Raw genomic sequence first — 24,529 nt, 5'->3', positions numbered from 1 at the left:
TGATACATATTTCAGCACAGACTTCATGGGCAAAATTTTAAGATTTTTTTTTTTTTTTTTTTTAATTACATGAATACAGTGCAAGAGTGACCAATAAACCAATCTGCAACGGATTTTCCTCTTTATCTTAATAAAGCCTGACTAAAGTCTTGCTAAAATGTAAGAAGAGTAACTTGAGGCACATCATCACGACAGATGCCATGGCAAAGAAGCAAATAAAAAAAAAATCCACACGAAACATGATGCCATCTAACTTTGTAACTGTAAACATCCACTGTGTAGCTTCTGTGAGATCAAGTACCTGACCAGAACAACATCACCACACTCCCTGATCTTCCTGTGATGAAGTACTGGCAAAACTGCACCACTGCTGGCTACAGTGCGATTTTCCTTGCTTCTCCTATCTCACATGGTAAGTATCACAAAAGATGACAGCAGCCCACTTCTGCACAGACTTGACTAACACGAGGCAGTCTTTCACATGGCTTAAGCATAACTTTTTAGAAATTACATCAACACTTCCAGAATGTTAGTCATTACTGTGAATAAGGAAAGTTTTTTATTAAATAAAGTCAGCTGGCTTCATTGCCTCATAATTCATGTAAGACATCATAGACAAAAAGGTAGTGTGTCATGGCAATAACAGAAATGACACTAGCAAAAACAATTCCTAAATCACCTCATGAACTAACACTTACGACATGTCACTATTTTAAAAATTCCTTCTCTCTCTTTTTCTTCCATCAAAAACGTGAAGAAACACAACCTGTACTAAAATAGCTCCAATTTTGTGACTCCAGGCTTTTGGTGCTTCGAGTACGTATTACCTCTCTGCAGAACCAGCTAAATGCATGCACAAATTGCCACCAAATTATAATGATACAGGACAGAACAAGCTTGGGTCCTCAAAAAGCAGCTTCCTCATCCCAAGGCAAGACCACAAAAAAAAGCTAATTCTTCACAGACACATTGGATCAGATTTATCATCTACCAAGTGTCATAATCCAATCCAGCAGCAGCCACAACTAGGTATCTGCACAGACTAACTAGGCGTTAGCTGGCCCAGGTGAAAGTTACACCTTAACCCAAAGTAGGTCGGCAAGGTATTGATGAGCTGAAACAACACCATTATTAAAAACCATTCCCATTGTTTAAAAAGCTCCCGTTAAAGGACAAATCTTTCCAAAGCGTTTGTAAATTTTCCCTGGGATACTCACTAGCAGCAAGATCTGCTGCAGGAATCATTTCCTGCATCACTTCCAGGCTTACTACTTTTCCCATCCAGCAACTATCACACGCTCCTACTAGTAGCAGTATTTTATAAAGAGTAGAGCCAACTCCTGCTAGCCTCTACCTTGGCACCTCTAAGAGCCACAGAATCAGGGACCTGAGGTGCGGACATGCACTCACACGCAGAAGAGCACCACTTCGCCACCTCCCTGTTCGCAGGGCTCTGCTTTCCCTCGCCTTGGGGACTCCGAGCAGCCGCCCAATGTGACCCCTTTCTTGGAGGGCAGATTTCCCCGGGTTGCAAGTGCAAGCACCTTAGCAGCAGGTTAAACCAGTGTAAAGATACAAAAAAACACGCGGGGCTGTTCATTGGATGGGTATCGTCTCCTGAACATTATTTCTGCACGAGGCACCTTCGTATGGCAAATTAAAGCAGTTAGCAGTCAGAAGCAGGATGTCTAAATTACTTTATTATGCTAACATCACCAGGCAGCCATTTGGATGAATTTTCAGAAAAGGCATTTTCACATAAGAATGTCACTTCCACTTTGCTCAGAAGAGAGTGAATTAAATTTTCTCTTTGTTCTTTGCAGTTTCTAATCTGATTGTCACAGTCAATGATTACTTATTTTAATGAAAGCACTCCAAAGCAGTTATGAATAGGAAGTGTGCTCATGCACCTGCCAGAGCACTAGCAGGAGGACAACATTTCTGATGATTTCCAATTGAAATAGTTTGAGAGGTATTTCAAATAAATACTATTTAGAGGTCCTATCAGAAGCCTGACTTCTTAAATCTGTGGCAATGAACAGAACAGTTTACTTTTCTGTTATATGACCAGCTCAACACTTCAGACAGAACCACATACAAACTCTTGAATTACTTAGTTACAGACTAAACCAGCATCAACTAGTTATCAGATCACCGCTAATGTATTTATTGAAACTCAAGAATAAATGAAAGTTGAGTTATTCAGCCTGAATTTCAATGCAGCGCTTTGACTGCAATATTAAAAGGTAGGACTTCTTTTCCACTTGCAAATTTTTACTGAAATTTTACATCAATAATGCATTTCCCAAAATACTTTTGGTCAGAAACCACAGACACTCCTGCTCCCTCTTTTAGCACAAAAAGAGGAGTTAAGATTGTTTGCTAATCTTCTAAGAGGACTTTCAAAATTAGGTCAAGTCCTGCCTTCTCAGCTAGACATTCAATAAGGAGATGGCATCTTAAGAGTCAAAATGCAAGATGTACTTCAGAAAGGAAGATATTTTTCATCAGTTTTATAAATGCTTTTTTGTTTTGCTTGTTGCTTTCTGATAGCAATCAGCTTTGAATCTGTGTCTTGAAATCACCCCAGACTTCTTCAAACACTCAAAACCAATTCGTTCTTTAACAAGATTCAAGAGCTCACAAAGATTTCTGATACTCACAGAAATAGCCTAGAAAAACTTGCAATGGTCAGAGTAGTCCTGTCTAACATAAGAGATTGATTTATTTATTTATTAAGGAAGACCCAATCAGTTTACTTCAGTTTGATGCCAAACAAATGTAGACGATGAAAAAAGCTTTCCCGGTTGAAATACACTTTTGCAAGTTACCTTAAAATTACAAGAAACAAGTTTGTAATAGATGAACTGAATACAGTTTTAAATATCTGTCTTTCCCATGAAGACAAAGCTGTTGAACTAAAAGAAGAAAAAGTAGAGTAAGAAATTTTCCCTTCAGATTTTTTTTTCAGGTTCTCTACACAGAAAAAGCAACAAAAAAGGAAACTGCCCTAGTGCAAGATCACTTAATTAATCCTATAAACCAAACATACTAAATGTATCAGGACCAGCTTGTTCTTCATCTTTTCCCCTTCACAGATGCTTTTTTGGGTATATCCTTTCAAGTTTCCTCCATATCCAGCAACCACCCACCTCCTACTTCTTCTCTTTTATGTCAAGACTTCTGCATCCCCACGATAACTTTTCTATTTCTGAGGATCCTTTATGACTTCTGAGTTTCAAGCTTGCTCTTCCCATGTAATCTCATCAATTTTATCCCACGTTGGTTTTCTCAGGTCCAACTTTCACCCTCTACATCAAGGTACCACCTGTACTTCCCAGACTTCCAGCATCTGATACATCCCGTTCCTCCTTCTTTCTTAAATAAATACATAAATAGGGGACAAAAAAGGGGGAGAAGTTGGAATTCTTTCAGGCTTTGCATATCTCATGCTACGGGGAAGGTGGGAGAGAAGGCAGGAGCAGGCTGGAGGACTCTATTAAAGGGCATTACGTGCTGCTCCTGAACTAAGCCTTTGATAAACAATCACGACAGAAACTAAAACTGCTTGCGCTATTAAAACAGGCACAAGGAGACTGCATTCCTCAATTTTTTATCATTGTGTTTATTCAATGACACCAAGAATCAACGTATTTTTCACAACCTGGTACTAGAAATGCTAGAAGCAATCAAATAAAGAATTGAGATGTTTTGTTACAGACATACACATTAACACTGAGAAGCAACACTTTGTCCAACTCTTTTAAGAGCTCTTTTTAAGACCTTCTGATCTGGGACAATAAAAATCTATCTCATTACAGAAACAAGAGCAAGTTTACAGATGCCTCAAAAATTATGTTTCTGGGTTGTTTTTGAGGAACACCTGACTTTCCTGGAGTCACTTTAAGGAACTGATTCTGTGTCTGAAAAGTAAGGGCATTTTTTTTTTTTTTTTTTAAAGGGTAATTAGTATCAACCTGACAATTTATTCAACAAATATTATTTTCTGGGTTTACCCTTGATATTGGGAAACCAAATAAATCTGCAGTACAACTGGCTGACTAGAAAGCTACTTACATGTCACTTTTAGACAACCTATAGAAAAGGTTTCTATCACTGTTCCATGCAACTTGTGTGTGTCTCATACCTTTAAATCATCACCGCTACAGTAACATTACTGAATTAATATTGTTATGTTTTCAACACCAGATTTCAAGGTGTGAGGATGCAAAACCTGGGAATAGAAGATTTTCACCCACACTGCAGATATAGCCTCCGTTGTTCCCAGTTCTCTCTGGTAAAAGGATTGCTGATCATCATGACTGAGTTTATTCTGAGGCAAAGATAACTAGGTCAACCACCACATACACACCAACATAAAAAGGAGAAAGATGGCTGGGCCATATTTTGGTGTGTTTTTTAGGTAAGTCAACAGAAGGGGCAAGGGTATGCCTTAAACAGGATGATAATTAATACCCTTGTTCTTGGTAGGACCTTGATTTATCCTCTCTGTGGTGAGTAAACCCCCATCTTTCAGCTAGTCCCATGATAATTTCAGTGGGACAGAATCCAGTTGTCTCCCTAAATTATAAACTAAAATGTCTGAAGCCAAGCTCCTTTCTTAAAAACCATAATCAAAGTGAAGTACTAAACTACAAGTTTAGATGTTTTCAACCAATCAAGCCATTTCTAAGATGAAAATGTCATACTCTATAATCATCCTTACATGCATGGGCTTCTGCAGCCCTCAGCATGTTTGGTGACTCATGGTGGGACTCCAGCTGCACAGATTTATATCAGCTTTGCTTTTCTTTACCTCTGTGTTCCTTGTCAATTCACACAATATTACAACCCCTAAATTGTCCTTTTTTCTTCTCAAGGTCAGTTACAAAATGAGCTGTTTGGAAACACATAGGCCACAGGACAAATGCAAGTTAGCATCCATAGGAGAAGACCTTTAGAAGGGAACCAGAATATAACAGAGAATGTCAATAAGAAGATCAAATACCAACAGGCAGCTCCCTACATCCAAGACCCACTGGCTAAATATTCTCCATATCATTGCTTTTGAAAAGCATCTTCTCAGGCATGTTCACACTGCTTAGCTGCACTTTCCCATGTGCTTCAGCCCACGATGGAAGCTGCAGCAGCCTCTTATACCTACTCCCTCCCTGGTGGCCCTTTCCCTTCCTGTGCTGAGCACAGATCAGATCCAAGACATAACAGACCAAGGCATTTTCAAAGCTATGCTTCATGCTTGTTTTCACTGGCACAGTTCTCAAGAAGATTTTGGAATAATTGTGGATTTTTTAAAAACAAATGTGACTTAGATGATCAGAGGCAGCTGTTGGGCAACAGCACACCCTAATAGATGCATCCTTGGCTGTTATGTTGACCCTTCAACCCAAGGAACATGACCTTAAACTTCCCTTGGTACAAGACTATTAAGCAACACTTTCCTGTTCCCCAAGGCTATACTATCCCTTCATGAAAAAAGTGGTACTTTGCAACCCAGCAACCTTAACTTCTGAACTAAGTGAATCCTTCCACTCCCTACAGCTTCACCCTTCTACATCCATAATGTCCTTGCTCTAGGCAGCTAACTGAAGTTGCCTAGATCTGTCTATTTCTTCAGCGTTAAAAACTGGGGTTTGGTCACCTTAGCTACCAACATAAATATCCAAAACTGTGCGCAGAGGCAGTCACACCTTTTAGCTTAATTCCACAGAAGGTTCAGAGATGGTGAGGAACCTGAACAAAATTAAGAGCTCTCTACAGGTTAAGAGATACACTCATAGCTTAATCTCATTTTATTTTCCCGTTAATTTTCTCCTTCTGAACAGACTGTTCCATGTGCATGGAGATATTTGAGGAAACTCTACAAGTGTTATCCAGAATCTGCACCAAAAAATCCAGTTGGGAAATACGAAACCAGTATGAAGACAAGCTGATAAAAGAGCAGTGTTACAGCCAAAGGTAAACCCTGAAACAACAGACAATAATACTGATGTCAGATAGACATCTTTCCTTACTTAACAACGTCACAGGTTTCTGGCAGTTTTTCTCCTATATAAAAAGGACCTAGTCTCCTTGTTTTTATTGCATTTTTTTGCTAATACAATACAACGTCTACCATGTGGCAGTCCTACCTACTGGATGCCACAACATGATCTTTTGTGCATAGACTGTTTATATAAACGGTTATTTAAGAGTATCTGTCTTCACCATCGCCACGTGAGAGAGGAGGTGACCTCGGGAACAAAATAACATGATCGATCGGAACAAGACATTGATTTTTGTCGTTTTCATAGGCTGCAATACAACATGTGGATGTAAGTTTGCACATCAAACTGCAGCAACCTGTGTGCACAAGTGCACAGCTTAAGTCTAACCAGGCAATCTCTAGCTCAAATCAGAAAAGGCCCCACAAATGGCTCATCATTTCAAATGGCCTGTGGCCACACACTAGTTCTTCCTCTTGCTTTGTTATTGCACAATGCTAAAATGAGTATTTCAAAGCTGTCTGAAAGTCTAATTCACACTCCAGAAAAAAAAAAAAAAAAAAAAAAGAAAAAAAAATCCTCTTATTCCTTCCTATACATTCACCTTGGGAAGATGAAGGGGCTTTTCAGAGAAAACAGATGGAAATTAAAATAAAAATTCTGGTAGATGATATACCAATAACCAGTGTCTCTAGACCACTAGAGAAATATTTTATTAATATAAAGCTTTGGAGATCTGTTTCATTCTGCCTCTAAGTATTTTACATACTGATATCCACATTTTTGTAACTTCCATGGTCCATTATTCACAGAATAGTTTGAGTTGGAAGGGACCTTAAAGATCATCTGGTTCCACCCCCCCTGCCCCGGGCAGGGCCCCCTTCCCCCAGCCCAGGGGGCTCCCAGCCCCGTCCAACCTGGCCTTGAACCCTTCCAGGGAGGGGGCACCCACAGCTTCTATGGGCAAACTCTTCAAGTGTCTTTCCACCCTCACAGGAAACAATTTCTCCCTAATATCTGATCTAAATCTACCCTCTTTCAGTTTAAAGCTGTTACCCCTCATCCTATCCCTACACTCCCCGAGTCCCTCCCCCCCTCTCCTGTCCCCCCTTTAAGCCCTGGGAGGCCGCTCGAAGGGCTCCCCGGACCCTTCTCTTCTCCAGGCTGAACCCCCCCAACTCTCTCAACCCGGCCTCATAAGGGGGGTGGCTCCAGCCCCCTGATCATCCTCATGGCCCCCTCTGGACCCACTTGAGCAGGTCCATGTCCTTCTGCTTTTGGGGGCCCCAGAGCTGAACACAACACTGCGGGTGGGGTCTCACAACAGTGGAATAGAGCAGGAGAATCCCTTCCCTCGACCTGCTGGCCCCTCTTCTCTTGATGCAGCCCAGGACACGGCTGCCTTTCTGGGCTGCAAGCACACATTGCTGGCTCACAGTGTTTTCCATCCACCAATACCCCCAAGTCCTTCCCGCAGGGCTGCTCTCAATCCACTCATCCCCCAGCCCGTATTTGTGCTTGGGATTTCCCTGACCCATGTACAAGACCTTGCGCTTGGCCTTGCTGAACTTCACGAGGTTTGCACGGGCCCACCTCTCAAGCCTGCCAAGACTTGTTTTATGGTAAATGTTTTAAGACCTCTTCTGTAGAAAGGGCTTTTTTAGGAGGAGAACAGGAAGAGCAGGAATTGTACTTTAACAGAGCATGAAAACAGAAATCAAAAGCCAGAATAACTGAAATCTAAGTCTATGCCAGATAGTTTGCTGGATGGTATCACGCTGCTGCCAAATAGCCTTGGGTCTAGAAATCAACACTAAGATGTCAAATGGTATTAGCAGTCAAAAACATGCTATATGGAACTTTTGGACTCCGTTTGCTTTTAGAAGGAAGGACTGACAGACATCAAAAAGAAATAGCTGAAACTGCTTGCGAGAAATGGACTACATCTTTTCAAATAAAAGTAACAGCCTGGCTATGAATCAATAGTCCATTTACATAGGTAGACAATAGCTATAAAAGTAATTTAATTCATTCTCAACTTAAATGGGTTGCCTGTGGCCTTTATGTTATTAAGGTGTTGGAATATTTGAATAAGACAGTTGGACTGTGTAGAACAAGCAGTAAATTTTGTGCAGATTGCTTTACAGTCAAAGCCTAACTCACGTAAAGAAAACATGTGCTGGTGACAGACAAGCAGCTTAAGTATCAGAGTCCAAATTCCTGCCCTCCTTTCAATGCCTTTGTGGGACTGGGAGCAACAGACCTTACAGAAAGGAGCCAAATCTTACCTGCAAGTGAGGCAAAGGCTCACGCAGAAATGTTCAGCACCATTTGCAAAAGCTCTGACTGAATGTCACTAAGGTGCTGTCAGCACTTATTGCAAACGACTGAAAAATTTTCCTTTTGATTCTGCATGTTGGTTTACTTTCTGTTCTCAGCTCATAAAGTTAGCAGTGACGTTCAATAAAGGCATGGAGAAAACAACACGAAAGCAAACCTTCAAATCTGAGAAGACATTAACAATATATACCATCACCAATGACAAAACCTGCACAAAGATGATAGATCTCTACTTTGCAGTTTTCAATATGAAGTTATTGTTAAGTGGGGCTTAGGTATCATTCAAAACCCATAGAAGTCAACAGAAATTGAGCCTATTGACTCTGCATGTATTACTTATTCTCCTACCAACCAACAAAATGAGAAGAAAAATACTGGCACAGAGCAGACAGAAAATGCAAGTTCTTTTATGGTTTAATAAAACTTTGACCTCCTTTGCCTCCCCATCTGTCTCACTGAAACAGCCCACTGATGATAGAGGGTAAGGTCCTTACTGCAGCATATACACACAGCAGGTTAGCAACAAGTACCTAACTGTGCTGCAAATCAGAATATAAATTTATGTGCTTGTGTAGCTGTTGCATAAATGATAGTGCAATTCAATTACACAGAGCCTTATGATCTTTTTAATGATATCATGTCAATCACAACACCTCAGGCTGCAATATTTGCTAAGATCTGAAAATATGCACCTTTAAAATCCCCAATATTTTCAGTTGTGAGGACGAAGTTCAGGCAAACTTTCTTTATTGTTCTTGTTGTTGTTATTATTATTATTAGCAGTCCCACAAGTTCTGCAGCATGAAGGAATTCAGAAGCAAGGCTGGTTAACCAAGCAATGGCAATTGTTTACTCCTCATATCATTACAGCTATGTTCTCCCACTAACATGTATTAAAAAAAAAAAAACAAATTAAAAAAAAATTATATTTGGCCTTTGGCAGAGAATTGTTGATCTATATAACTGACCATCCTTTAGAAATAGCAATCAGCAGAAATAAATTCCACTAGCTTTCCAATTAAAAGCCTGCTGTGTTTATATAGATCTTTGTCTGCTGCTCTCTAGTAGCAGATGTGAAATGGAAGTTGTAATTAATGCTTGGAGACAGGAACTCACTTTGAACTACATTTTGAAAACATTATCTGATGTGTGTAAGCATAACATGCTAATTATGGAGGTAAGTAGCTATGTATAGACATTTATCATGCATTCTTAACAATGGTGTTCTCTGCTCTCTGCACCTCCGCTGAAGAAGCTGGTGGAGAGAATTTTCCCCATCTCCCCAGTAGCATAGGAAGGCACGAAAAACACTGATTCATCAGCACACTTTTAAAATTTCTTTACTGTAAAAGCAGAGCAATTAAATAAACAGCAGTCTCCTCAGTGACCACTGAGCAGATCCTGCAAACTGGTTACTTGGGACTGCTCTAGAAGATTGGATGCCTGTGGAGAGAACTGTGTAACCGCAGCTGGGTTGCAGACAAGACCAGGAAAAATGTAGTTCCAGGAGCTAGTGTAATAACTAAGGAATTGGTCTAAATGCATATGTAAAACATTTACATATATTTTATGGTACTACTTAACTACACAATCTGTACGCACCATTGTTTATTTTTCTAAAGTCAGCGGCCCATCCTTGGTTATGCTGCTGATCATAACAGGCCAAAGACCAAGGCTGTTGAGCCGTCCAGGATGGTGTATGGGTCCTGATGCACATTCTTTTTAGGTTCAGTTTCTGCAGTGAGTACACCCAAGTTTTTCCTTTTAAGAAATCAGTCAGGACAGTTTTTGTCTTTATAAGCAAACACTTTGGGGCTATTGTCTTCTAACGATCTTCCTTTGCTGCTCTGCCTCCACCTACAACTTGTATCCATGGTAGAGGACACCTGAACAGAAGTGCTTTCAAAGTGTATGAAATATGTCTGTTTGTGTGCATTTGATTAACCATGACTTTAGTGTGCTCTGCTATGTTCTCACTATAACATGCAGCAGCATCCACTTCCTGCTGACCATCGTAACATGGCACAGAGCAACAGCACCACATCTGAAATGGGTTTTATTGTACTCAGAAAAAAAAAAACAAATATGTAAAAACTTAGACGAGCAAGTCACAGAGAGCAACTGACCTAGATACTACAGTGCCCGTGTCTGCAAACAGAATTTCAAAAAACCTCAACGGTGATTATTGATGCACAAACATCAATTAGCTGCCTCGGGGAACTCTCTTGACTTTGAGGGAGATAAATTATCTAATTCCTGCAAGCTTAACAAACTACAACTGAACAAGCTGCTAAAGTAAATAAACACAAATAGATTTAAAGATCGATGCATAAATCAGTGAATATACCTTTTAAGAACAGATAATTGGGCATTCAGTGTAATTAAGTGGCTAGGAACTCTGCAAGCAACCTTGTCAGGGAAGAGACAGCTTCTCCAATTTAACACCTTTTTAAAAAATCAGAGAAAAGTTGCTTTCTCATCCAAGTTATTTCATGTTTGTTGCTTCAGCTGAAGAGAAAAAGGAAGCCAGACATGAAAACTGAGCTAATTACCATCATCCTCCCTCTGATGTGGATGTGGCTGGTACAGCACTACATGTCTACGTGGCTGGTACAAAAGTTATTATACGCATGCACACAAACCTAACACATGGTTATAATTATTGGAGGGCAAACTGCCATCCTAATTTGAAAGTGAGCAAAAATAGGTTATTATGTTCTCTCTCACCCTTCCTGGCCACCACGCCCAACCACTGGACAACCTGGAGGCCACTCTTCCCATCAGGGGAGGGCAGCTGATGGACCACCACACCCCACCCCACGCAGCACACCTCTCTGGGCACCAGTACACGCTCCCCACCTAAACAAGACCGGCACGTGTCACATCATCACCACTTCAAAGGGGCACACACCTACCTGGCACTTCAGAGCTTAATTCAAAAGGAAAAAACTAATCAGATGCACTTTGAAACTTGTTTATTGCTTGAACTCAGGCAAACGAGGGTGGATCTGACACTGAAAACCTCTGTACTGACCTGCACAATGTATACTGCAGTTATTTCCAACCCGCCTCTCACCTCAGCAAAAGCTGCTCTAATCCTCTGGTCTGCTCTTCTGAAATTCCCTCGCCTGCATCAGTAACTAACCACTGGCCACAGAGACAAGACAACCACGGCTCATCCCCGAGCCAGCTCAGACACCATAATCTGTGCATCTTGCAGCACAATCCACGCGGTGTGGTTTAGGGCGTCCTCTCCAAGGCTAAGCCAGTCTCCTCCGCAATGTGTACTTTACTAAAAGTAAACCAGAATCAACAGCTTCGGGAACAGCTTGCCTTTGAACAGCGACAAGAATGGCTGCCGCAGCACTTCCCCTCTCCACTTCGCGTGCCCCGTGCTGGCCGTGCTTCAGAGACAACAAAATCCCTCATTCGCCTTCACAAAAGGCTCAATTTTCAAACAGAGGCACCTTCTCCTTTTAGCACTAGTGTTTATCTTTCTATATTTTGCCACAGAGCAGACTAGCACACAAGCTAATCTGAACATTCAAAACCAGGCATTAAACTTTGCATGCCAGTGAAGCTGGACTTCCCATATCAAGTTGTTCCTGATGGAGTAAAATGGAGGAAGGAGTAATGAAAACCCCTGCACAATATGAACATCGCCATCCTAACTCTGCTCCTTTCTTAGGAAACAAAAGAGATAGCTTTGAAGCAAACTTTTCGATAAAAGCAGTATTAATCTATAAACCTGAAAAAACACCAGACAGGAGCCTACTTCAAGTAATCAAGAAAGGGCTTGTACATCCCATACTTCTCACAGGCCAAAATGGGAAAGCATGTGTTATTTTCTTTTCATAGAATCACAGAATGGTTTGGGTTGGAAGGGACCTTGAAGACCATCCAGTTCTAACCCCTCTGCCCTGCACAGGGCCCCCTTCCCCCAGCCCAGGGGGCTCCCAGCCCCGTCCAACCTGGCCTTGAACCCTTCCAGGGAGAGGGCACCCACAGCTTCTATGGGCAACCCACTCCAGTGTCTCACCACCCTCATAGTGAAGAATTTCTTTCTTCTATCTAATTTAAATCTACCCTCTTTCAGTTTAAAGCGGTTACCTCTCATCCTATCACTACATGTCCTTGTAAAAAGTCCCTCTCCAATTTTCTTGTAGGCCCCCTTTAGGTACTGGGGGGCCATTATACAGAAATTCAGACAAAAACTATTACAAGCAGATGTCAACAGACTTGACACAGATACAAAAAAGTGGTTGCACATAGGCATGAACAACTTTTGTCCTTCACCTCGCTAACAGCACAGATTCAGCTAAGAGTCTCAACTCATTAAGTACAAAGCCAACAAGATTCACGAGGCACAGATGCACAAATATCGTCTGTATGCTAAATCAGTATTCCTCCCTCCCTAAGAAACAGCAAGAAATAAAGAAAATCCTCTCCTGAGCCTTTATAGCTGCAGTTGTTGGCAGCAGCAAAGTCACTGACATGTTTGACAAAACTTGGCATCCATAGCAAATATAGCATTAATTAGGAAGTAGTGAAGAGTTTAGGAACATGGGTATGATTATGTGAGACGAAAGTAAAGGAAGATAAAACTGAACTCAAACATCTGAAGATACTTTCCTTAGATGCTTATGCTGGAAAAACAGCTCCTCAAATTCAGACAAATGTACAACTTAACAGTGAAAGATTTGCATAAATAATTGTCTTTCCTGAGAAAGCAACTTTTCAAATCTCCTTTTAATTGTTTTTTTCTGTATTTTTAAAATTATATATACTTTACACTACAATTTAGTATATTGCACTTCATATAACTTTTGTGTGTGTGTGTGAAGAAGCAAGCCTCAAAACTTACATCCTAATTAAGCACATTCCTCATTAAGGGTACAAAGGTACTTCCTAGTCTCATTACCACTGAGAAAACTAACAAAAAGCTGTCGGACTCAAGAACCACAGTAAAATGCTTGTGTTACCTTTGCATATTTTTCTCCCCCACTCAGGATGTGAACAAGGCGGTGCACAGAGCTGAAGTAAAGAGGGACCTGTAAGCTAAAAGCCAGGCCACAGCAATTATACAGTAGCTTTTATTCAGGGATGGCAAGAAGTCTTTCAATGGGATGATAAGCTCCTAAATTCAAGAGTGGAGAGAGTCACATGTCTTCCCAATTTATCCCTAATGCACAAGGGACAGATACATCCAAGGTGCCAAAGGGGATACAGGAGGCAGTATATGTACTGCACTGATGAATCAATTCCTGGACAAATGAGAGAACTTTTTGGAGGGAAGGGAGAAGGCAAATGTACAATCTGTAAAGTTTTGATTGCTCCAGGCATGAACTCCCATGGCTTCTACTGTCCTGTACAAGAACTTCTCTGGTTCCAAAGCAGAATGACCAGAAACCTAATTTCTTCAGCCTTGTATGCATTCAATGAAGGTAAACTTATTGCATCTTTCAGTCCATTTTTTTTTTTTTTTTTAATTAACCATTAAAGTATCATTGAACTGTTCAATACAGTTAAGAGATTTTGGCTTGAAAAGACACAGTTCATTTCACAATGACACCACTTCCTCCTACAACACATGCTCATATATACATGAGGTTTCATAAAATAATTCAAGCTATTTACTCGGCTTTTCTTTTCATTTCTGCTGCTGGAGCCCTGTCCTGCTAAAACACTACCACTGGCACAGCAGGAGTAGGGTACCAATGAGGAAAGGGAAAAGAAGATGCTACTTACATCAGGTCCTGGTTACATATATAGGACAACAGAGAGGCTTTCAAAAGCATTTCCAAACACACCTTTGTTCCAACCACCTTTTCAATCATTTTTCAGTTGAGGTGGACTCAAAAGCGTAAGCAGTAAAATTCACAAGACTGAAGGGACAATGAGTATTCAGCAGCAACTGAAGATCTGTCATCATTAACAGCACACAAACCTGTTTGTCTAGAAACGTACACTGCACTGAGCACCACGTATCGGAATACCCTGAACTTGCCTTGACAAGCTAAGAAATGAGCTAGGACTTGTTTCTTTAGAACAAGGTTATCTGCCTCTTCAAAAAATCACCCCCTTTCATTTATGTGGTTTTTAAAAGGGGCAAGTGTCCTCCATCTGAGTACACATAATGGCTCAGAAAACAATTTTTAAAAATCTTGACTCACGCCAAGTATTATATTCTAATCTAGTAACACCGGTGGCACACTAAACTCTTCTCAAGTAGTTACTTTTCCCCACACGTGCAGGACTGTTCATATATGCTATTGTCCTGTCATTCTTTGGTTACTGATTTTTCTGAAATGATTCATTTGTTTTGAGGAAAAAAACATACATAAGGACTTTTGTAAAGAGAACTACGTCGACACTTAGGATTTCCCATACTAGCAACTTTAAAGGTAATGTGCAAAGGAACATAATTTCCTTGTGCCCCTTCTCGCTTTTTATCATAATTAAATTTCAGACTAAATCCCAACACATACTCTCTGGTGATGTACACACCGCGCATTGTTGGGGCAGAGAGCCTAAAGAAGAGAAAAACAAGAGCCCTTTACACAACCCTGTTGTTGGAAGTGTAAAAGCCTATGTAGCATGCCAGTTTTTCAAGGTTTCAAAGGGATTGCCTAGCCAGCCCTGAGCTACCCTCTCCTCCCATCACTGTTTGTGAGAAGTCCCTAGATGAGGCACACTTCAGGTCTATGTGGATACACAAAGAACTGGAAAACACCAGGGGGGGAGATACCACAGAGCAGAAAAACACAAACACCACTTACACATTAAAAACATTCCCTGGGGGTATTTTTCTTAATTTTAGAAGAAACTTACATAGATTTTATCTTGCTGATATCGCTGGAATAAGTTGTGCATAATGGAGCCTTCATGGAGATCTACAAGTGCTGCCATGTCTTCCACGCTCTCTGCACTTGTCTGATGCATAGGCGTTACTTTTTGGTGTGTGATCGTGCTCTGTTTGTAAGTGAATACCTGAAAGAGGGGAAACAAAGAAAATATAATAATCAGAGCACACATTCAAAAATTCCTATCTGGGAATGGAGCTTTCATACTCATTCATATTCCCTATCAAGTTTATCAGGGTACACACTTGTAAAATATAATAGCCTGTCAGTCATACCTTCTAAAGCTTCTCTGACATTGAAGCCCCAGATAGGTACAGGGGGGTCATATGAAACTAGTACATATTGACAGTGCACTGAGGACTTTAAGGTCTTTTCCTTTTTAATGGCAAATGTAATCTCGTTTCACACTAGACTACTGTTAAGACTTTATCAGGACAAAAATAAACCAAGCAATAATCGTTCCCAAAAAATCAAAATCAATGAAACAAAACTCCACACTTTATACTAAATCCCACTTATACTCAAATTACTCTCCGAGTAAATGTTTTACAGTGTAAACCAGCAATTAAATTTATTGCTTTAACAGGCTGCAAGTGTTTATATGTATGATCTGAAATCCTCTTAAATGTTTCCATTCAATTCTCTGGTCAGGACGGTTATTGGGTTAGGTCATTGCTCCTAATGCAAGTAGCACACTACGTTCAGTGTGCTGCAGATATTTGGAAATGGATAGGACAATAAATTTCTAATTAATGGACTTTTAAGAAAAATTTCTGAAGCCTGTTCCAAACAGACGGTAGAAGCTCTAACGCCCCCACAATTTAAATAGTCAGAAAACACTTCTATATATCTTCTGTAAAATTATCACAAGTATGCTCAGAAGATGTACACATCCCCAATCTAGTTAAACTTTTATGAATACTAATGACATCACTAAAGAATATAAAACAATAGCTTCAGAATTCAGCTTCCTATTTCCTTTTAATTTATATCTTGGCAGCTCATCCTTATATGCCTGAATCTCATAGCCAATGCTACTCAGGCAATACTAGTCCCTGCTAATGGCACCGTTTCAGTGTAAGACATTTAAGCGTAGGGTTAATAATGCAAATACTTTAATGATGTGGAACATTTAAAAAACCAACCAACCAACCAAACACCCCACACTTTCCAAAGTCCTTTGAAACAGTGTTTATTAAAGCAGATGGCAGAAGCACCGTGACCAGCAGGCCGAGCACCGGTGAGCACTGCAGGACTGCCACCGCGGGCTGGGGATCGCGCAGCCCTGCCTGGCAGAAGGGGCAGCCCAAGGGGCCACATCTGTGCAGAAGGATAAAACCCTTCAGCTGTTTTCAGCATAAAACCATACATATGCACCTGGTAATGGAAGACTGAACAAGTGTCATCATAAGAGGCCATTCAGGAAAACAGTGACGTTGCCTGTCTTGTTGAGACAAGTGAGAAAAAGAAGTTGAAGAAGTAAGGCTGAATGCAGGGTGGACTTAACATCGAAGCTCTGTACTTGGATATCCCACCAGCTGATGTAGAACAGCCTGATAATATTTGTTCACTGAAATCATACCCCGGGCATACCAAGTGCTGGCACAGGCCATCGCTCCGTTACAGACGTCACTCGCACCAGCACAAACTGTGCAGGAGGAAGGCTGGGGAAGGAAGGAGATCCAGGAAACCAATTTCTAGCAGGTGCTGGAAGGCAGTACAGAGATCAGCAGGATATGTGTGCAAACCATCAGAAAGTACCTACAGATTCATAGCATCCAAAGCACAATCCCTAAGTGCAGGAAAGCCTTATTTTGTGGCAAGCAACCCTCAAGATGACAGGACAAGCATTTGTACAGGACAGAGAGATGCTGGCCAGGATGGAGCAAGCAGCCACTTGTACAAGCTCCAGGGGCAAGCAGTCCAGATATCTAACAGACAGAATGAACGTGACCAGCATCAATTGATAACAAAACTTTTGGGACCAAAAACAGTGTTAACAGTCCCAAAACTAGCCACACAAAGTGCAAGTGGAATTAAAGGTAATTACATCTCAAGAGTAAGTTCCTACTTCTTGTATACAAAAATATTGTAAGTTGAGAAATTTGGAAATAAAAGGGATTTAAAGACAGCAAATCCTAGAAAAGTAAGAAACTTAGCAGAGGCCATGTATCAGATTGGAATTAAAACAGAAAAATCGATTCAGTAAGAGAATTAGGAAACCAGAAGGGGATGGCATGTAACTTGTGAGTCCATCTCATGTGAACATGGAAAGGAAACAAATCATCACTTCTAGAAGGTGAATCTTCATATTTGTGACTTCTATTCCTTGATATGTGATGCACAGGCTAGTAGGGCAGGCATAGCACCCCATATATCACTAAGCACATTTATTAACATAAGGAATTTATAGAAATTCAGCAACAAAATCAACATGATAACTGACTTCTGCACGGCAGGACTATTAAGCATGCTCACTGCAGATTCATCCTTCCTACTCAAACCCACTATTTTCTCTTCTTCAGGCTGGTTGTTCTCATACTTTCGGTTCTCATACATTGCCTCCTTGTTTGGATGAGGAAATGACTCTGTGAGCTGATTCCAAGATAGGTCTGTGCATCAACCAGCTAGAAAACATACCAAATGGTCATAATGGCTGCCAGCCAAATCAGAAAGGAGGGGGACCTCTTTCCCAATGTTGGGGAGTTACTTTTCCTCTACTTTCAACTTTTACCAGAACCATGCATCCTTCAGATTTCCTAAACCCACTGTAAAAGTTGGTCAAAAACATCTAACAAGATCAAAGTCATCAGACAGGGCAGCAGGATCACATGCACAGACCTCATTTCCTTAAAACAGGCTTTCTGCAGTCCTGCTGCTCAAGCCCTGAAAAGCCTGCTTTGTTTTATTTCATCTTGACTCAAGCCTTTATTAGGATAAGGACCTGAAAAAAACACCTTGAACTTTATCATTACTAATTAAAAGATCATGTTATGAAATATTACAGCAGTTGAAATCCTCAGGAAATAGGAACCAAGAGCAATTCTGTGGGGTCAGCATGCAGAAGAGGAAGATGAACAAAGTTAGCTCCTGAACTTCAAGAGCAGCCCATTGGCAGAGTGCAGGAGTGTCTATCCTCAAGGATCTTGCCAACATTTCTGGAAGGTCAAGTAAAACATGCAGGAAACTTGCAATAAAATTTAAGACAAGCCTAAATGAGAATTCAGCAAAAGCCTCTTTCCTCTCAAGATATAAATGGTCCAAGATAACAAACATGCTGAATACATGGAAAACTATAAATTAAACTAGAGACAGCATGCAAAATAAGAACTCTCAAAGTTATTATGGAAATGAAAATTAGAGGTTGAGATAGGAAGGAGCAATGCAAGGAAGAACAACAAAAAGAACAAGCTGAAGAAATACAAGACAAAACAGCGAACTCAGCTAAACAACAGTAAAGAGCATTTCACTGGGAAAGGAGAACAACACTTCAAAACTACTCTACTGTTCCTACTATGGCTTTCTAGTGCCACGATGTACACACCAAAAAGGAAGTCAAATGAGGAAGCAATCTGAAAATCCAGGGGATCAATGTTACTATGGGGTTTGAATATAACGTAGGAGGGAACTATTGGATGCCCAAATGTTAACAGCTTGATGAAACGGAGAACCCACACTCAGGGGCTAAAGGAGCATTGTTTAGTGTCAGCCTAGAAGAAGTAAGCAAATATACCTAAAAAAAAGTAATCATATGCTGCTGAGTCAGATTTCTTTCTTGAGTCAAAAAGGAAAAACTGAAGAGACAGGTAAGTAGGGACAGGAATATTTGAATGGACATTAAAAAGAGGGTGATCTCTAGAAACTGAAAACAAACCATACTGATGTTGTTTGATGGCCGGTCTCTAAGCTCTGATGATATGACCCTCTGTTCTGATTCATGTCTGGTCAGAAATAACAGGACTATTAGCCCAATTCTATTCTCTCCAGAACTGGGTAAAATTCATCAGCCTTGCTGTGATGGGGACATAGCCAGAGCAGTGTCAAGGTCCACCTACTCAACAGCCATGCTTCCCACAGACCTTGCCAGATGACCTCCAGGACACAATGTCAAGCCCTAGACACTGAGAGTGAAATCTACACTCACACTTCCCCAAAGTATTACTCAGATGAGAAAGAAGGACAAATAGAGAAAACAAATTCATCGGCTCACAACGTGAACATTAGCCTTGGAGATGGGACCAATGAAAAAGAAGTTAGAGGGAAGTCCTCGGCAGCACACCAGCACGTCTAAGACATGGGCATGACTGCGCTGGGCAGATGGGACAGACCCCCATGTCACCCTCCGAAACACCGTCGAGATCCCCAACCGCTGCTGCAGGAAGCACCTTCTCTTTGCAGATGATGCCAGTCGGACGCTCCCTAATGCACTGCAAGAAGCTGGAGAACTTACAGTGGCACACGCCAAAGAGACTGAAGATGAGCACTAGCTAAACGGGTTTTTGGCAGTTGACGTTTTGTGAAGGGGTTTGTTCTGAAACAGTGGAGCATCATAAATAAATAAATACATTCACATGGGACTCTTTGGAAAGCCAACAACCCCTCAAATAGATTCTAAGTCAAAGACATATAATGAAAATGATGGCTTTAGAAAATAAATATATAATTTTCCCTATTCATAGATACCATACCTATTAATAAATACTACTGCATGATGAGTGCTAGGCTCTAAAATGTACAAGTATTTCTTAGGTGAGTCTGTATCTTCATATTTGGTTCAGAAAAGCATTTTTTTGTATGCCATGCAATTTGAAATAACTAGTACTTTACATGAATATACGCTTTTAAGTCAACTAGTGAGCACGTAAAGAAAACAAACCACCAACAGATCAGGAGTTTGAGGCATATGACTGCAATTAAATTAATTTCACTGATGCTTCTAGAAGAGCATGAAAACCACCAGCATGAAGATCCTGAATATTCCCCACTTCTCTATGTTGAAAGTGACATTTTTATCCCATGCAATTAATCTGGCATGAGAAAAAAAAAAAAAAAAAAAAAAAAGTATTCTTTCAAGCATTCCATTTAAGGGGAATATCACAAAGCAATGTCTAATTAATTTTCTGTACTGACAAATTACCCCTAAGCTCAAGATCTAGTAGAAATTATATTTTAACAAAAGATTTAGTTTGTAATACAATTTATTAACACCAGGACAGAGCATCAGAGTGGGGCCTCAACGACAGAAGCATACATGCTTGCTTTCTTACTGTATCATTTTGTGACATGATGTCAAGTGACAAAAATCCCTGCTTGAATAAGGTCATTAAGTGGTATCAAGAGATTTCACAATAGCCGAGTCAAGTGACTTTAGGAGAATGCTGAATTAGGTGCTTAGGTAAAGCACATCAAAAAACTCACACAATCCCCACTTCTTGCAAAAGCTACAAGTCACACTCAGGCTTTCCAGTCTGCGCAGAGCCCATACACAACCAAATCTCTCAGGGTGTTTGTCACAAGGACATGAGTTTTTGGTCTGATGCTGATGATCCAGATTGGATGGGAGGAAGGCAGAAGGTACTCCAAAAGTTTCCTGATCAACAGTTCAGTATTTGCTTTACAATAATCTTCATCATTTTAATGAGATTTCTCTGAAGTTTAATGAGATTTCTCATCTCTCTCAAAGAGTGAAGCCCACAACCTTCCTGTCATTGTCCCAGGGACAGCTCTACATGATTTTTTCACAGGGTTAATCTGAACTGCTACGGTGATCCCCACAAAAATCCACCTGACTCAACAGCAGCTCCAGAGGTCTTGGCTCATATGTCCAAGACATCAGCTCCCTTGGTTTTCTAAGGCATGTTTTTCACTACGGTCACTGACCCTGCAGCAGAGAGGTGAGCATAGCCCAGTAAAGTACACAGGACTGTACAGAGAAACATCCACTTAAAAAAAGTAATTTTTTTTTTCATTCTCTGCTGTTGGTCTGAACCGAGGATCATCATTTGTGTTTCCCTCATGTTCAGAAGTTAAAAGAATGCAATAAATCTTACAAAATTTCTTTATACACGAGTCCAAGAATTAAAGAGAGGCCATGGGCTCACATTACAAGCTCTGGAATGCAGTGTTCCATGGAGAAAAATAAATCATGACAAGCCCAAGGACCCAGAGTTTAAAAACAAAAATAAAAATCTGGTAGCATATTCGTTTTTCCTGGAGAGATCTACTGTCTAAGTATATACTTAAAATACAGGACAAGGAGGCTCTCTTATAAATCAAAAGCAACTTAAGACCAAACGTAAAACAGATTAATTACCAACATTTTAAGTTCTATATTTAATCATGGCAAGAGTGTGACTTAAGTAAAGTTTTTGTCTGATAATTCACTATTTTTCTGCAACAGCTGATCTGAGACATACATTTCGTTGTCCCAAAACAATTTTTCAGGCAACAAGATGTACTAGGGCCCAAGGCTTGCTTTGATGCAATATAATGTAATCTTTTTCAAAACAATAAATAAATGCCACAATGAAGTTCCTTATCTATTAAACTATGGATAAAAATGAAATAACTTTATGCAAGGCATTTATTGATGTCAATAAAAAAAATATTCCAAACTAAACTCATATCATTACTACTGTGATTAACACTGGCCTTTGCTTCAAGCAAATGTCCCACTCACCCCCCAACTGATCATCAGTGTATTTGCCACCCGTTTTGTAAAATTCCTCCACCTTTACCCTGGGACTCACCCCACTCCCCGGCCTCCCTTCCCAGTTAAATGTTAATCTTGACTTCTAACGCAAAATGTTTAAATGTTCACTTTGCACGTTGCTGTACCTACCAAATCAGTTGAGTAACACACAACCCATAAATCGTGTATAATCCTCTATTTTGTCCTCTGCTCACTTCGGTTCCAGACATTTTCAGTCTTCTTTCCTCTTCCTATCAAACGTCTTCCAAACCCTTCCCCTCAGTCCCCCTTTCATAACACCTCTCAGACTTGCTGGGGCTTGGGACACCTGGGTCAGGAGCTGCTCCCAGGTTCAAGTGCTGGGAGCCTGTCCTGATGCCTTCCCCCACCCTCTCCTCAACCTCCAGCAGTGACAGCACCAGCAATGGCTTGCAGCATTTCCCTTGAACAGCAGCATTTCCCTTGAACAGCTGTCCTACTACAAAATTCAGGTTGTCACACCCATGCAGAATATCCCTCTTTGCTCCCAAGCTCCACAGTGTGGGGAAGCACGCTGCCAGGATGGCCATCCCAGTCATTGCTGCAGTGGCTCAGCAAACCCACTAAATCACACCTCTTTGTTGTTTCCCCGATGTGCTGACCACTGTCAACAAGCTTGTCTGATCAAGACTTCCCACCTAACACCTATTCCACAAGAGGTATTTCAAGGCAGTTTATTCCACACACCAACCTGTTTCCATTTGCAGACAAGCTCTATCATCAAGTACAAACAAGCTTCCAATTACAGGTTCAGTGCTTATGACCCTTGAATTGGGCTTGCCTACACAGAAAATAAAGAAATTTAATTCAAATTAAACACATCAATTTTACCTAGATTATACTACAGTAAGCCTCCAGGCAGTCCATGCTAATTCTTACAAGAAAAAAAAGTGCATCTTTAATTTAACTTTCTTTTCAAGTGACCTTGTATAACCTATAGTTACACAGCAGCTGAAGACATCACAAAACTTGATTTTTAAGAAGTCAACCCACCGACAAATATTGCGACAGTGGCACTGCAAAAAAACACGAAACAATCCTGGCACGTCACCAGCACTTGCTTCAGTATGGAAAATTGCCCCTTTCACTCCGTGAACAGGGAAGAGGAGAGAGAGAGACTGCAGCTGCCCGGGCTTTCCCAGAACGCCAGACCACATGAAGCTGTCCAAGGGCAGAACACAGGAGAGGTACCACAAGATCGGACTCTGGTCCCCTCCCGGGCTGCTGGTCAACAGCAGGGTCTCAGCTGGAAGCCAGCTTTGACCGTGCAGCGAGCCAGGGAAGAGGCCTCCGACCTGCAGGGCACTGTGAGATGAGGCAGAGAGCAAATCCCAGCATGTAGCAGAGGAACAGAGGAAGGTCTGGACCCACGATCCCCACGGGGTCGATCCTCCATCTGGCTTGGGACAGCCCACCAAAGGCATCCCCAAGTCAGTCTTACTGTAAAAGCAGCACCTAGTGAACATGGCAATACTCCGTTTGCTTTCAATGCGTATTGCCTTAACTAGATCCAAAGACAAGGGGGTGAAAATTGATGGTTTCCTCTTCTCAGAAAGAAGACCAAAACACTGAAAAAGACGCAAAAAACCCTTCACCCTTTATCCATCATTTTCCACACAATGGAAAGTACATCTGTGAATGATGCCAGGCACAGAAAGCATTAGCTCAACTGTCAACATCAGTTAGAGCTCAAGTGAAACTCTCAATTTCAAATTCATATTTATTCAATGATTCATACGAGATAAACAATGACTATTTGCAACTGAATGAACAAGATCAAATTTGAATAAAATGCCCCGCTATCAAGAACCGGAACAACACTGTTCAATAAGCAGCCTACAAATTATACCAGCTTTTTTGAGGCACAAAGCAATTAATCTCAGTAGGTCTTTTTTTTTTTTTTTTTTTTTTCCTAAAAAATAAGAGTTAAAAAAAAGAGAAACCACACAGGTAGCTGACTGCTGACTGAACCGCCTCTGACTCTAGAATAGGAGCAGCCGGTGTGCAGTGCCACAGCAGTAAAATCAGAGGCAATCCATGCTTATGTGGGAGCCGGGGCTCAAAGGGGCCATCCCTGCAAAGCAAGCCGTGTCCCGAATCAACGATCACTGGAGAAGGCGATGCTCCAGGGTGCTGAAAAAAAAAAAATCCCTGAGCAGCGCCAACGTGAGCCTTTTGGCCTCAGCTCTCCACCTTCCTCTCAGCCCAACACTTGGTATGAGCTGAGCCTGCCCAGGCCGCCGCGGCCTGCGGGTGCCAATGGCGCCCACAGCCTGCAGGGACCGTCCCGCCGGCCGCCAGCCCGGGGAAGCTGCCGACGGGCGCAGCCGCTCGGCGGGAAGCTTGTTGCTGGGAAAGTCTGCGGCATTTATCGCCGTGTTATTAGCAAAACTGAGAAGACTCTGCCACAGCACCAGCTACGAAAACTAAAAGGACCTCGCAGCGTCGTGGCTCCAGCGGAAGGGGGTTCGCAGCCGCTAGGCCAGGGCGCTCCCTCAGCAAGGCTGCTGCAGAGGGCTGGGAGGAAAGAAATATCCAATCCAATCCAGGCCTGCATTTAATTTTGATTTTAAACTGCCCGGTCCCTGAAACAC

At 41.3% G+C, this 24,529-nt stretch overlaps 1 protein-coding gene across 2 annotated transcripts in view; it reads right to left on the bottom strand.

Annotated features, from left to right (window-relative positions):
* MYO10 (myosin X) overlaps positions 1 to 24,529 on the bottom strand; it is a 169,515-nt gene that overhangs the window by 82,173 nt on the left and 62,813 nt on the right. For both annotated transcript variants that reach the window (XM_042806731.1, XM_042806732.1), the window contains exon 3: positions 15,174 to 15,332. In XM_042806731.1, coding sequence (XP_042662665.1) covers positions 15,174 to 15,332 — 159 coding nt within the window. The remainder of the gene's footprint in view (positions 1 to 15,173; positions 15,333 to 24,529) is intronic.

This window comes from Tyto alba, unplaced genomic scaffold (assembly GCF_018691265.1).
Source record: "Tyto alba isolate M040663 unplaced genomic scaffold, T.alba_DEE_v4.0 Super-Scaffold_48, whole genome shotgun sequence".
Taxonomy (NCBI): Eukaryota; Metazoa; Chordata; class Aves; order Strigiformes; family Tytonidae; genus Tyto; species Tyto alba.
The sequence above is the reverse complement of the archived record's forward strand: the minus strand, read 5'-3'. Positions and strand labels throughout refer to the sequence as shown.